Consider the following 16479-nt stretch of genomic DNA (forward strand, 5'->3'; position numbering starts at 1 on the left):
TTCCGTTACCGCATTCAAAACACTTATTTCTATAAATAATATTTGAACGAATTCTTATAATAAATTTCAAACTATTTTCATGTGAAATGCTCGAAAATTATCAATCTTTTTCAACATACCTACACAATTACAAAAATAAAAATTAGGTAGGTAGCTATAGTAAAAAAAGCCTAAAATAAAAGGTTCAACATGCGTCAGTTATCGCTTTGTCAAAAAATAAATAAAACAGAAGGGAGATACATTTTGATTTCTACAAAAAAAATTAACAACTTAGGAGCGTAATGCACAATCGCTCAGGTACTGCTACAAAAAACTTTTCTAAAACATTAATCATAAAGAACACAGGCCACAGAACATGTTTTTATACAAGTCCTCACTTAAATAAGTACCTAGTTACCTATTTAATTTGACACATGATCAGACAAATTACTAATAATAAATGTAAATGTAAAATTATTTTTAAACGTTATTTTCTACCTCTTATAATATTATTATTTTTTATCTAACACATCACAAATTAAAAATTAAATTGATTTAAAAAAAAAACTAGTGCCTTTATCATCGAATAATCCATTTTCTTAGATTATTCTTACATTTTTAGTAGATTTTAGTTTCCCAATACATAAGTTTTTATTAGAAGAATTTCGTATCGGTACCTAAGCCGAATAAAGATTTTAGGCCAAAGAGATTGGACACAGTCTAATCTCTTTGTTTTAGGCATAATAATTTTGGATTGTCGGTAGTAATATTTATGTTTAAGTAATATTACATAGGTATTATTTTGTAATTTGAGATAGGATATTATACAGCAAAGTGCGCGATTATTAAGCAGCAACACTTTACAACAATGTCTTCATGACGTTTGACATGTGAATAGTGAATAAATATATTGTAATCTATGGAGAAAATTCAGAATATAAAACGTGAAGTAATAATTTTAATGAATCATGTCGATGCCTCCGTATTTTGAAACATTCAGAGGGGCCGTTGAAACTCTTTTCAATAATTGGACGGCTTTACAACTGGCCGTTGACCAGGGTATGGGTGGCCAAAATGGAAGAAACGTAAGTATAGGTTATGTTATTAATAAGCTTGATTGCATTGCGTTCAATTAACACTTGTATATCCGGGAAATATAATACATAATATAACTAACCTACCCCTACCTAATATAATCTTAGTGTGTGATAATGATGCATCGAAATGTGTGAAAATTTTAAATTAACAATTATTGGATCGAAAACCATCTACGCCGACAGAAAAAGGTATTTAATATAATTGTCTACATGGAATAAACTGTTTGGGTCTTTTTACTGGTTCTCCGCCACCGGCCGCTGTCATCTGTCAGTGAGCGCAGTGTTGCCAACCGAACTATAATTATAGTACATTTTGATTCGCGTACTATTCGAAAAGTTACATTTTCGTCCGCGTACTATTAAAAAAGTATAGTACGTCAAAAATACCACAATTAAAAAAATGCTATTTTTTTATAGTACTTATTCCACTTTAATTAATATATTAGAACCGGTTTCGTCCGCCTCAGTGGGACATTTTCAACGTTGAAAATGTCCCACTGAGGCGGACGAAACCGGTCCTAATATATTAATTAAAGTGGAATAAGTACTATAAAAAATAGCATAAATAAGATCTCAGTGTGCGATTTTAGTCAATGGACATGGTTTTGCGTTGTATACATACTCTAAAAAACTAACGTGACAGTTAATGACGGCGGCCGGTGTTAGCATTTTTCGGTCGTAAGAGGTGTTATAATTAAGTAGAACATCGGAATTTCTCGAATTCTCCGTTATGTTTGTGATAAACAAAAAACTTTCATTTTCTCTACACGTACTATAATTTTTGCCGAAATACTATAATGGCTTGGACCGCGTACTATAATTCGATGACAAAAAGATAGCTAAAATTCAAAATGGCGACTGACAGGTTACGATGACGGAGAACCAGTAAAAAGCACTAACTGTTTTCGTAAAAACTCTTTTATAAAAGCTCATGCGGGCATAAGCGGCACTATTCTTCTTCTTCTTCGACCATGTCCGATCCTAATAAGATCATGTGGGCCTCCACAGAGTGGAGGTTTGTATTAACAGATTTTGTTTTTATGAGAAATGGATGTCAGCCACTTGCTCAACGTATTAGGTCCATACTCTGACTCGTACACAAATTGAAAAACAATATGTGTATTTGTCAGTCTCAGGATTCGAACCTGGGACCCGCGACGCTATAGGCCGACCCTTGAGCCGCGCGACCGTTGTGGGCCGCACTATTAGCATTGGTAATTATGCCGCAGATGCCCGCATGACCTTTTATAATTATTTTTTTACGAAAACAGTTTATTCCATGTAGACAATTATATTAAATACCTTTTTCTGTCAGCGCAAATGCTTTTCGATCCAATAAATGTTAACTTAAAATTTGATATTTTCATACATTTCGATGCATCATTATCACACTAAGATTATATTAGGTTGGGGTAGGTTAGGTTAGGTTGGGTTTGGTCTAAAAAGAATGTTATAAAAGCTCATGCGGGCATCTGCGGCACTATTACCACTATTAGTCCGCGTACTGTGTATAATATTATGAAGGTAGTGGACGCTCCTATAGTCAGCCTGTGCCTAATGTCAGCCTCTTTCATCATTTCGTGAAATAATAAGAAAATTGTGCATTGTATCACCATCTATGAGAACGTTTGTGAACTAGTATCCAATGAACCAAACATGGTTTCAAAATGGCAGTTGTAACTTATTTTCTGTCCCTATATTCAGCCGTTGCTTTCAAACAAGTGAAGACCTGTGCCATTCTTCCTCGTGGTACTAATAAATTTGCAGTTGACAACCATTTCAAAGTAAGTTCAAAAACCCTCAATTTTTCTTATATTGTTGAGTAAAGTGTTATTTTACGTTTCGGTGATTGTTTTTCCTTGTTTTCAAGCATTTAATTGATGGTTATTATGCTTGATTTTTGCAATTTTGTGGTGGCTGACTTTAGGAACATATTTTGTTAGAGCATCCTAAAGTCAACCATGGGGGCTGACCTTTGGCTGTGTCGGTTCTTTCAAATATGGAATCTAAGTATGTAGTAGTGTTCTCTATCTTTCCAATGTGATCGTACATACACAAACATAATAATTTAAAGAAAAATACCAAAGGTCAGCCGCCTCATTTTGTTTTGGGGTAGACGTGGCTGACTTTAGGAACTTAATGTCCCAAATGTCGGCCATCAACGTGCTTATAATGGCTTGATAAATGGATTCAGTGTTATATTTTTATTCAAGGTATTCACCATAACTAAGTCCGTCATGCCGAAAGGGAAGAGGATCATGCCGATGCCGATGTAGGAATATGACAGGAGCAAAATTGAAGATGCTCTCCAAGCAATAAGGGGAGATGAAGTCAGCATTAAAGAAGCCAGCCGAAAATATGGAGTTCCAAGAGGAACTCTACAAGATCGTCTCCGCGGCAGAGTTGCTGAAAATAAGAATATGGGTCGAAATACCACATTAACCAAAAAGGAAGAGGAGTCGTTGGTGCAATGGTTATCAGAATTGGCCAAATGTGGATTTTCGAGAAAAAAAGATGATCTTTTGAATACAGTTCAGAAAATTATGAAAGATGATAAACGACCAAACCCATTTACTAATGACCGGCCTGGAAGAAAATGGTACGACCTGTTTATTAAGAGACACCCGAATGAGCGTGTTCCGGAAGGAATTAGTAAGGGTAGAGCAGTCGTTACGGAAGAATACATTCGTAAATGGTTTTATGAGCTTAAAAAATACCTGAATGACATCAATGCTATCGACCTTTTGGAAGACCCAAAAAGAATTCTAAATGGTGATGAAACCAGTTTTAGTGTTTGCCATAAAACCGGAAAAGTTATCGCCCCAAAAGGCTGGAAAAATGTTTATGAAATCCAAGCCGGGAATGAAAAAGAGACTATAACGGTATTATTAGTCTTTACAGCTGCAGGTGACGCGTTACAACCGATGGTCGTCTTTCCATATGTTCGGCCGCCGCGAGACGTAATTGAAAGTATGCCCGATGGATGGTTTCTTGGTCGTTCAGAGACTAAATGGATGAGAAGTGAAATATTCTTTGAATACGTGGCCAATGCAGTGCAACTTCAAGCTATGTAACAGACGATTTCCAAATTACTGAAAAAACAATAAACCCCGACCAAGAAGATACCGAAAATAATTCATTTTTGCCTAATCTTGACGATGCTATTGAATCACTGGACATGATAAATCATTTAAATTTCTCTCCTCTCTCAAGCCCTGCCTCAATTATTACAAAGTCTGGAAATACCCCACATTCGTCATTGCCCGCAATATCTTTATCATACGCAAGCAATAAAATGACAAGCGGAATATCTCCTTTCTTCAGAAATCACCTGTTCACTCCAAAATGTTTGCAATTTGGAAAAAGAAAATTGAAACCAGGAGATCAGATGCCGATGGCAATTTCATCTAATGAACGGGCGAAAAGAAAGGAAGAACAAGTGCAACGAAAAAGAAACATCGCCAAACACCAGAGTCTAGGATGAAAGATTGGAGAAACTAAAAAACAATTAAAAGTAACATCTACACAATCTAACATTTCATGTAATGGATATGAAGAAGATTTAATCAGTGATGTGGAAGATGATGATCTCAAAAATGTACCCAAAAAAGTTGCTTCTAACGAATTTACTTGCCATATCTGTCTGCTAACTATGTACATAGATGAAAATAAAATTGCTACTATTTGACTACAGATACCTAACTATTTTGTTTAATTTAATGGCAAATGTACCCTGCTGGATATCTATCGACTTAGGTTGACTTTAGGAACACAAAAGGCTGGAGATAGGCACATGGTGGCTGACATTGGGTGATTTTGACATATTATTTTTGGAAGGCCGTTAAATTATTTTAATCAAAACAAATAACATTTTAAGTACGACAAGTGGATAACCTATTCTTTCGTAGAATTGTTAGAATCTTAATCGCTATATACTGTTTTTTAAACTGTTTTAAATCAAGTAAAAACTTAAGTGGCGGACCTTTGGGACATTCACCTAGTATGCCAAAAAAATTATTTTGAATATCGGAAAAAAGCATGTGTAGAATTTTATTGTAATTATAATGTGTTTCATGATTAATAAAAATGGACAAAAATCTAATATAGCGAATGTTCGCATGTTACTTGGAAACCATTAAAGGGAGGTTGCGATCTGTGCTTTATAATATGATGTCAAGTGCCGACAACTCAATAATTCAAGTGGATTTATTGGAAAATAGAAAAAATCGCTAAAATCACACAGAACACCCTTAATTATACGTCGCAGAACCACGGGGTTCCGCGGATTACCATTTGGGTAACTCTACTGGAGAACACCAAACTTCCCTTAACTGTGGCGATAGGTAGGGGGCCATGGGTATATCTATAGGAAATATCACTTTCTGCTATTTTTTTAGACCGCACTACAAATGGTGGATTACATAGCACAATATTGCTGCAGTAACGAGCGCACCGACGCTATGGATTTGGCAAATGTTCTGGAAGACATCATGGACGAAGACTTCGACACAGTCTGTGAGGACAATTCACCAGAAGGTAACACATGGTTTGCACTTAGAAAATAATATCTGTAGACTGGAGCACAAATCATGCAGTGACAGCTATTTCTTATTTCAATTGCGATCAACTTCTTCGTGTCCAATATTGAGCAGAGTTAAGAATAGTCTCCTCTTAATCTATGAGGCATGCGTTAAGTTAAGTCTTGTATTATGAGTTACGAAATAGTGTATTCGGTTTTTACCATCCGAATGATTTTTTTCAGGATATACGAGGGTTGTCCAAGAATAAAAGACCTTTATTATTTTAATAATCAGGAAAATTTTATTTTTTCAAAAAAAGTATACAATATTTTAGGTACATATCCCCACTATTTTTCCACATAGTCCTCGTTACAATCGATGCACATGGTGAGCCGTGGCACTAGTTCCTTGAAACCCTTGTCGCAGAACTCCGGCGCTGCTGTCCTCAAAAATGTTCCCACCCCTTTCCTTCCTTTCCTGTCCTTTCCTGTCCTCGTCGATCTCAAAGCGTTTTCCGGCCAAATGCTGCTTCAGGTAAAGAAAAAGATGGAAATCACTCGTTGCCAGGTCGGGGCTATGCGCAGGACGACAGAAGGGCAATTCACGAATGAAGCACTGCAAAACACGTCACCGAACCGCTTTAACTGAAGTATGTAAAATTTTTAGTTTTACAGGAGATATTGTGTGTATAGAGCTTCGAACGAAATGGCTAAGCGCGAGTGAGAAAGCATTCAGCATGCTTATACCTCATGTCCATGCGTTAGAGTAAGATAGAAAGTAAACATGTTATGACGGAACTCTTCTGAATTTCATGGAAATTAAATAACATTTTTATCCATTTTGGTAATGACTTCATATTTAATCAGTACTTACCGTTAACGTTGCATTATTAAACCATTCATTGTTGAAGTACGTAGCCAATTAATCTTTAAATAAGCTAGTTACGTCTCCAATATAACAATATTACAACACGGAATTACCGTTGTATTTTGCAAACAAACATGTGTGTTTCTGTATTACAAAATCACAATAAATATTTAAATGAGAGTTTAAACACAAAATAAAACTTTCAGCGGTAATAGTTATGTAAAAGATAGAAAAAATAGAATGACAGCCTCTTCTATACTACGTACGAATTTCTGACGTTTAATAAATGTCAAACGGAGAGTTGCTAGCGCCTCTACCGTCAAAGCGTGTATACTTCAATTGCATACTGTACTCGACACTACCGGTCGACTTTTAATATACTTCGTTGAAGTAGGCTTGCGCTTACGTTATGCAATCGGTCATAGTGCTTCATTCGTGAATCGCCCTTCAGAGAACATCCCATTTGATTAAGTCTAAAAGAGCGGTGATGTTGGCTGTGTGGGGCCGACCGTTGTCGTCCAGCAAACACACGCCCTTGGTTAGCTTTCCTCGTCGCTTGTTTTGGATAGCCCTTCGGAGATTCGAAGTTGTTTGTATGGTAGACTTACTGATGCCTGGGATCAAAATTGTGAGCTCACGGACTCTCACACGGCGATCTTCACGAACTTTATCATTGATTTTCTTTAACAAAACGTCTCCAATTGAGGTACTCTTTTCCTTTCCCCATATCATGAACACTCGTTCTACCACTCGAAAACTCAGCACACCACTTCCTGACATTCCGCTGGTTCATCACATTTCCATAAATGGATGTGAGTCGACGATGTATTTTAATAGGGTGGATGCCCTCCTGGTTGAGAAAGCGTATGATTAAACACACCTCGCAGGCGGCAGGATTCGACAGCGGAGCATCCATCTCAAACGGACGCAACGGTCACACTGAAGCAGCTACTAAGCCGGCTAACCACTGAAGAGGGAAGGCTGCGCTATACACCAGTACTGCCATATTTTGAGAAATAACATCCGCGTCGCCGAAACTGAATAAAGGTCTTTAATTCCTGGACAACCCTCGTAGAATGGGTAGATCGGAACTCATGGAAATTTCTTTTTTTTTTTCAGAACTAGGACATATTCTGTACAGATTTATTCAACTGTGCCGAACAAATAACCAAGAGCAAATGCTGTTGGAAGTATCAAGATTACCAACTTGTAAGCTTTGGTTGTGCCAGCCACAAATCCAGCATGTTCTACCAGTGAGTAAAAATGTTTCAATAACATATTCCTTTTCCACATTATTGATCTCGTGAAAGGTTCTTTTGTCTGAATATTCGGTACTCTCAGAATTTTGTCTAGTCGGAGATAAGTCGGTAAACTAAATGTCATCTTCGGCTCCAAGATCCAGTGCGGGTATCACTAGGGGACAAAATGTCCTTTTGTCATTTCGCGTGACATGTTGCTCCATTTGTCACCTAGTGAATGAGGCTTTAGACGTCCCAACACTTCTTTACCATTTGGAGTGTTCGCAAAATAAATACTTACATTTTTTTTCAGTTTTCCATGAACTAAACGTGTTTTGCCTACCGAATTAGTCCAACCGAGATATTATGTACAATACTATATCGTTACAATCACACGGCAGGCATGTTTTTTTTTTTTAGAATTATTAATAACCATGTCCTTGCTTTTTCGTACAAGGTGGTTGTTAGTCATTTTGAACAATCACAAACACACAGGCTTTGAGAAAAAACGCATAAATATTGTGTGTCCTGACCGGGAATCGAACCCAGGAACTCTCGGGTGGAAGGCAAGCGCCCTACGCACTGTACCACGAGAGCCGCCTGGCGGGCTAACATTAACGCTAGATAAATTAATCTACTTGAATATTGTCAATTGTACACTGCCTGTCTTGTGCTGTAAAATATAAACCATTCTCCACCAAGTTCTTGTTTATTGAACTCCAGGCAAAACATAATTGATTGGTGATGTCTTTCAGATTCAACCACACGAAATTGTGGAGGAGGAAGACGGTGATGATGAACCAATGGAAGAGGATCCCGACCCTGGATGGACAGTGGTCAAAACCAAGAAAAAGCCCTGATTGTTATCAATAAAATACATATTTATATAATACTATTTCATTGTTTTTTTTTCTTACATTCCGAGAACCATGACTTATAAGATGGACACTGCATCTGGAAAACTGGTAAGTAGTGCTAGTGATTTGGGTCATTAACAATACTATAGATGTCAATTCTTCCATCAATAGGCTTGTGTTTTGTTATACAGTAGAACCTCGATTATCTGGACTAATTAGGGATGAAGAAATGAGATGAGAAAAAAGATGTGGGAAATGAGAAATTTGGATAATCGAAAAAAAACATAATTATTAGCGAAAGAAAGGTAACGATATTTAAGTATTCAATCATTAACATATTCAACTAATTGGATGAATTCAATAATATAGCACCTGTACACGTGCATGGATTTACTGGCAGCAATAGTGTGTATTTTAAATTATTGTGACAATAACTGTTTACACGTAAAAATGTCTCTTCAATCTCGTTCTTTAAGAGTAAGCGAGACATGATGTTTTAATTTTATGGTTTATAAAAATCGGTTAACCAAAAAAAGGAGTCTCCGGGCGTGTAGTTGGTTTTTTTGCTGACAGCTTCGCCACTATCGTTCAACTGCGCAGGCGCAGATCGAAAAATTCCAACTGCCGCATGAAAATTCAGAAGCTTCCGAACTTCTTTGATTCATGCATGCAATCTTGCAAGCGCAGGATAATACATGTTTACACGTACATTTCTAATACTTACTGTCAGCAGTAAATCCATGCACGTGTAAACGGGGTATTATAGTGGAATGTGATAAGGCTCCATCTCTATAGAATAAGGTTTGGGGTAAATAACAAAACTGAATTATTCATAAATCCTATATTATGTCCTTTATAGCTATCAATTTTGCAATGTCTAATTTTTATTACACATTTTTATTATAGTAAAACTTACATCAACTATCGATAATTCTTTAATTATTATAAATCTCGCCACATATATGTAATCTTCAAATGACAACACTAACTTTTGCTCTACACTCTAGTTCCGGTCAGTAAATGACCTCTTTAGGTCCATTCGTACGTACAGTACCAAAGGAGAACCCGTCCGTCATTGTACAGTTGAATCATGATTTACCAATGCGGCCGAGGGAAACTACTCCCCACATACTCTTATTAAATTGGCTAATCTAAAAAAATCACTGGGAATATTCAAAACTACACAGTTATCTTAATATTCTTAACCAATTTCACTGCAAATATTGAATGTTTTATAGCAAATTCAGTGACGATTAACCATTATTTAACTTAACTCAAAAATAATTTGAAATACAAGAAATTTCTGATGACAACATAAGGCGGTCGCCACAAATACTACAATTTGATTTACTATTCCATTCAAAAGTAAAAGAAATTACAATGTGAAAAACACAAACACTTTTATTAAATATTGTGAAATTATTGGGTTTGTAATTGCAACTTATATTTGTATGGACATAGGTGATTAGGTGTTGTTTGGTATTACTGAAGGTATAATATAACACATTCATCTCAAGTATGTATTGTTATTCTTTTATTTTGTATACAGTGGAACCTCGATCTACCGTTCTCGCATAAATCATTTTCCCGCATAGATCGTTCATTTTTGAAAGTCCCGCCAAACGCCCATAAGAACAATCGTCTATTCAATTCGAAACTATCCTAAACGCCAAATCATAAAATGTGCAGGAAAGCGAAATTTAGAAATTATGAACCTATACTTAATTCGATTTAGTTCTGTAATATCGAAATATTAAAAAATCATTTTTTGTGTTTCAAATTACAATAAATTTTGGGGAATATTTTCCAATTTCAAATTATTAAAAAATTCAATACATTGGCAAATAATGTCACTTAGGATACTTAAGTGGCATGAAAATAATTGTTTTTTAAATTCAATATAATCCTATGCATTTAGGTTTATACAGAAATGTCGGAAATTTTATAGAGAATCGATTGATGTAAAAAAACGTATTTCGAAAAATTTGCGTTTAGGATAGTTTAGAATTGAATAGACGCAATATTAAATAATCCCGCATTAACCGCTCTCCGACTTATCGTCTAAATATTATGGTCCCATCACAAATATTATCCCGATTGACCTTTTTCGCTTATTTCGTTTTCGTAGAATTGTCTATGATACATACAGACCTTTCAGTCGCGTCGCTTTGTTTGCACAGGTCACATCTAACATCTTGTATCACAAATTTTTATAAGTCGCAACTCAAATGCCCATGAAGAAAACTAGAACTCTAGCTGAGAAACTGAAGATAATTCAAGACGTCGAAAAAAATCCAGGAGAAAAACGAGTTTTTTTTTATATATCCCGCATTTATCGTTTATTTTAGGGTCCCTTGAAAACCGTAGAATCGGGGATTCACTGTACTGTATTGCATCGATTATAAGACACATTCTTATATTAAAATAACTTAATAAAATCGTTATACAATAAAAATCAGTATATTATTAATGTAAATTTTTTCTGTACTCTGTACCATCACCGTTAAGAGTCTGAAGCTTATTCAGAGTCACATTTCGACTCATTATTGATATCTGTGTTTTCCCATAAAATATAAAATTTTTGAAAGCAATAATTGTAAGATGCCATCCATTATAAGACGCAAATATGATTAAACAAGTATCTTTTAATCGATGCTACAGGGTAGCTATAAAAAAAAATCATCATAGTTAATCCGCCACCTGGTAAGTCAAGAGTCAACACTGTATTGTTAAGTTTTGTATAACAAATCTTAAAGACGGAAACTTCATAACAACGTACTGTTATAATTGTCTCCAATTATTGTTGACATGGTATTCTACCACGGTCAACTACATAGAGACAATATTCATACTAATCTAAAATATCTAGATTATACAATACAATCTAACCACTTCATTCGAGTTTCCATCATTAAAACCAATTTCAAAGTTACTGTACAGGTCCGGCACTCATACATAATATAGACAGCCCAGTATTATCCATTTAAAAACATCTAAAAAATGAAAAAGCAAGTATATAAAGTTACGGTGCGACTTCTATATTGTGCCCAACGAATTAGAGCAACTCTTCTTCTTCGATGGCGCTACAGCTCAAGTCGAGCCCTGGCCTCCTTCACCGCTGTCCTCCAGCCGGAACGGTCCTCCGCACGTCCTTTCCAGTTCCCGACCTTTAGCAGAGCAATTCAGGGAACTAAAAATCTTCCCCATGTTCTATCACATACATTTTTGTCCTTTCGCACTACAGCACTCTGACATCTCGGACACTATAATATAGTAGTCGCACTATAACAGTGGCGAAGAGTGGAAGAAAGCTGTGGAGATCTTTATCCGACATATTTGTTTTCATTGAAGTAAGAATACAAATTGCAAGTGGTATTGGTTAGTTTAAAAAAAAAACCAAACTTTAATAGATAAAAAATATTCTTAATCTATAAAATATCCAAAGATACGCCATTAATTCCTATAAATTTTTAGTTGTATCGTACATATTGAAAATATTATTTATCTATTATGGTTTGGTTAAGGTTTTTTTAAAATACGTATGTCTGACAAAGTTTAGTGTGCACTATTTATGTCAGATCTCCACAACCTATCTCCACTCTTCGCCACTGCACTATATAATATATACTTAAATATTGAAAAATATTTATAGTGTAATCTATTCATAATCTCAATTTCAACATTTTACGAGAAAAATACATCATAAAAAAGAAGACTCCATTGCGGAGCATAATATATAGACCTCAATAGATTTGAGGTTAATTATACATACACAGTTGGGGTTAATACATACAGTGTTTACGTTGATACATAATACAGTAATACATACAGTGTTATTATATAAAATCTTTATAGTTACGCATCTTTAAAATATTTTTTTCGACAAATTTTGAATATCTATGTGCTAGTTTAATTTATTATAGTAATATTAAACAAACACTACAACCAAACCAACAATACTCATCCGGCCACGCCGGTTGTTTCGGGGATTATTAATCCAGTACAATTGCTGTGTAAGAACTGAGAAAATTTACAATGAGCAGTAAATTTATCAAAATATCGCTAAAAAGAGTCCACCGAGGTACCACTTTGCAATGGAAATAATTGGGCTCTCTTGTACCAAAGCTTACCCATCAGATTTCAGGCCTGTACACGATGAAAACATCAACCTCCACATTTGACCATAGACACACCACGGCAAAATATAAAAATCATTTACAGTACACTCGGTAATCCGTCCCTCGATTATCCGACAACTACTATAATCCGCCGTTATTTTTACTAGATGAAAGCACAAAATCAAGCTCTATAATTCGCAGGTATTCGATTGTCAAATTCAGTAGTCCGTCGCGTTCAAGTATACAACGCTGATGAGACTTTTGGAAACTTCTCCTTCGTAAAACGTAAGTTCATCGCAAAGAAAGTAACGTGCCAGGGAGAAAAGTGCCCAAGGACCGCATCACAATTAATTATCCCATGCTCCAATGCAACCGGGACACACAAACTGAAGCTTTTGGTCATAGGGAAAGCCAGGAATCCTAAGCCATTCAAGAATATCTGCCTGACTGAACAACTGGTTGTGTCAAGTGATTTACTATTTAATATTTAGTTAATAAAGTTAGTTTACAAATATGTATAATATAGTAAATACTTGATTTTGATTATAAATAAAACCATAATTTGCTAGTACAAATTTCTTAAACTATTTTTACGAAATACCTGTTTTAATTTTTACCATATTTTGTATGTATGCACTATAATCCGCCGCTTTCACTAATTGGACACTTGTCTGGTTTTTGGGGTGGCGGATTACCGAGAGAGTACTGTACCATGAATAAAATTCAATCATTTTATTATAGTAACTGAATTTGTTCAAAATAATGTTGGAAAAGTTTCTAAATAGTCACACGATTAGAAAACAAATTAGCCCCCCGAAAATAAATGGTCCAGACAAAACAGCCTCAATAAAACTGTTCACACCACTACTTCATTCGTATACCACATTTGACTAAGTGTGCATTTCGAAAGCTCTGAAATAATAACACAATACAATAATTTTAATAGTGTGGGCTGCTTTGTCAGGACTATTATATTTTGTATTAGAATCAAATGATTAGATATTTTTTACTATAGTTGTATATGCTTAAAAGTGGAGGTTGACATTTTTTCGCAATTTTAAGGTTAAGTTATTCTACTATAGTATTCAGCATTTATAAGCCATAGAGAGCTTTTAAAAAATTCTATGTGTATGTTCCCAAATTAAGTAAATCGTGTACTACATATTTAAATTAAAAATAATAATGTTAAAATGAATAGGTACATTACTTTTTGGCTCTACTTAGTTGGCAGTTCTGTAGACAGGCCGTATTGCTAGAATGCCCGCTATATAACGTGTCTGGAAATTTGTACGTATGTAGTTCGCCATATCACACACCGCGACTGGCGCATTTGGAGTTGTTGGCCATTAGATATAATTAACGTGTTATTTAAATGTGGTAATTAAAAGGTCAGTAGTGATTGTGTTAACGGTGAAATGTTGTATCAGAAATATATAATCGTATATTAAAGACCGTCCAACCTCTTTGGGTCGTATAGTACTGAGATATAATTGGTGTCTAAATAAAACACGATTTTTGTCATTTTACAGGAAGCCAGCGGCAAAGAAATTTTGAAAATAGCCGATATACTGGATTATTTGTTAGGTTAGGTTTTAATTCTTGAAGGAACATTATTGTCTGCAATGCTTTCATCTCGGTGCTATAGAGATGACCGCATAGTAGACGATAAGAAAGCTCATGGCGAACTGTGCTACGTTGAAATGTAATACGTACAATTTACATGCAACCGCAATATAAACGTCTATTCCAAAAATAAATAGTAGCAAACAGAAAAGAAAAACATAGACAACCTTATTGATAGCCGGGTTTCTAAATTTGTATAGTATATCGTACCCTTATTGAAAACAGTAGTAACTATAAATGATATCTTATTTGATTTACACATCTAAATCGAATAATTCTTAAATAAATTATCAAACAATCAATCCAGATACAAATATGTAATATTATTTTACATTAATATAACATCTGCATTCAAATTTACATTTACTACTGGTCTACGATAATCATAAAACAAAAGTACTACATCATGAGACAATATTTACAACGTGGACTTTGTTTAGTTTAATACATTTTACATTACAAAAGAGATTCGATTTATATTAAACAAGGGTAATATAAGAATAAATAACTACCATTTTCCTGTTATCTTACATGGTTAAATTTTAAATCGTAATTCATCACCATTCAGACAAAATTCGCTATCTACAGAATTTTTGAGATAATAGTCTTTAAAAGCATAAGTGAATATAAAATAATCAAAATTTTGGTGTTTACTCTCCGATTTATCAGGTTTAGTATTTTGTACCATTTAATAACAGACGCCTTTATGAATGAAAAGGAAGATAAGATAAATTTCAGTGAATTTATGGTGTATAGCGAGGTTATTTTATTACCCAACGCAAAACATGTAACAAAATATCGCGCAGCTTAAACATCGGTCTATCGGTGCCAGGTTCGAATCCTGGGTTTGGCAAGTACACATCATATTGTTTTTTAATTTACGTATGAGTATGGACCTAATAAATTGAGCAGGTGGCTGACATCCATTTCTCGTAAAAACAAAATCTGTTAATACAAACCTCCACTCCGTGGAGGCCCATATGATTTTTTTAGGATCGGACAGTCGAAATAGAAAAAAATAATTATCTAGTAGATATAGAATCACCTCCCATTACCACTAGACGCCGAACACAAATAAGCATCAAATTTCTTGTAGAATTAGTAAAACATGACTTTAAAACTCTATCCTTGCATTTAAATTGTATCGTGTTGCCACGGATGATTTCGGATCATCTCCTACTTAAGAGCATACTTCAGTGAAACGGCAAATAATTTTCAACTATAGGTGCGATGAAATTTCGGACTCGCTGCCAATCGGAGAGCGAAAGTCGAGCTGTGAATACGTCAATTTGTTTTGTGATGGCGTCGGGGGAATTAATTCTTAAATCGTGTAAAGATGACTAAAAAACGTTACCCTTTTACTTGAAAAAGAAAACATGTCAATGAATATATTATTATTACTAATAGAACAATAAACATAATATTAAATGGACGCATGTTGAATTTTTATGACAAATTATGTTTTGTTCTGCACGCGTCGTTTGCACAATTGTTGCGTCGCGTATTCACGATAGTTTTAGACCGTGCCCCAGCTGAAGCAGAGCCGTAATTCAAAATTACCATTTCTGTCCTTTAGACTTTGAATTGGACATTTGTCCGAATAGTGACTATATTCTAATCATTGTAAAAACACAAAATAGACTAAGAAATATTATGGCTATGGTAAGAGTTAGCAACCATTTACACATTCAATCTCATAATACAGAATGTATATCTGTGAGAATTTTTATTCCAACAGCCTATAGATTTACAGATAAAATAATGCTTTTAGCATTCCCCACCCCGTTTCATTAAGAATTGAGGAGCTGAGGATTGAAGGGATCCAAGTGCATTCGCAACTAAGTCAAATAGATAGACTTCAAAGTTAAATATCCAATTATAAATTCTACACACCTGTTTACGTTTACAACATTCTGTAAGTAAAGGCCGGTTCGGATTAGTCGAGTGGCGAGTAATTTAGTAACTAAACATGACAAAGCCGAAGAGACAAGTATGAACACGTCATCTTTAACCCTTAACACTCGAGTGCCGCCATATCGGCGGCATTAGAAGTTTCCCGTATTACTCGAGTGCCGCCGTAGCGGCGGCACGCCTATAAAGTCATTTTTTGTAATATTTTCAGTAATTTTTATAATGCGATTTCAATCAAGTTAGAATGAATAATAATAGGTTATTACATT

At 35.0% G+C, this 16479-nt stretch overlaps 1 protein-coding gene across 1 annotated transcript; it reads left to right on the top strand.

The window, feature by feature from the left end:
• Window positions 1-827: 827 nt before the first annotated feature.
• On the top strand, window positions 828-8596 carry LOC147069045 (pre-rRNA-processing protein TSR2 homolog). The gene is made up of 4 exons (XM_085951707.1): window positions 828-1064; window positions 5474-5612; window positions 7583-7716; window positions 8457-8596. Exons 1-4 carry the CDS (start codon window positions 948-950, stop codon window positions 8559-8561), a joined length of 495 nt encoding a protein of 164 aa, XP_085807833.1. The 5' UTR covers window positions 828-947; the 3' UTR covers window positions 8562-8596.
• The last annotated feature ends 7883 nt before the right edge of the window (window positions 8597-16479 follow it).

Source organism: Rhyacophila brunnea, unplaced genomic scaffold (genome assembly GCF_057557595.1).
Source record: "Rhyacophila brunnea isolate RB1 unplaced genomic scaffold, BYU_Rbru_1.0 scaffold_24, whole genome shotgun sequence".
NCBI classification, from domain to species: domain Eukaryota; kingdom Metazoa; phylum Arthropoda; class Insecta; order Trichoptera; family Rhyacophilidae; genus Rhyacophila; species Rhyacophila brunnea.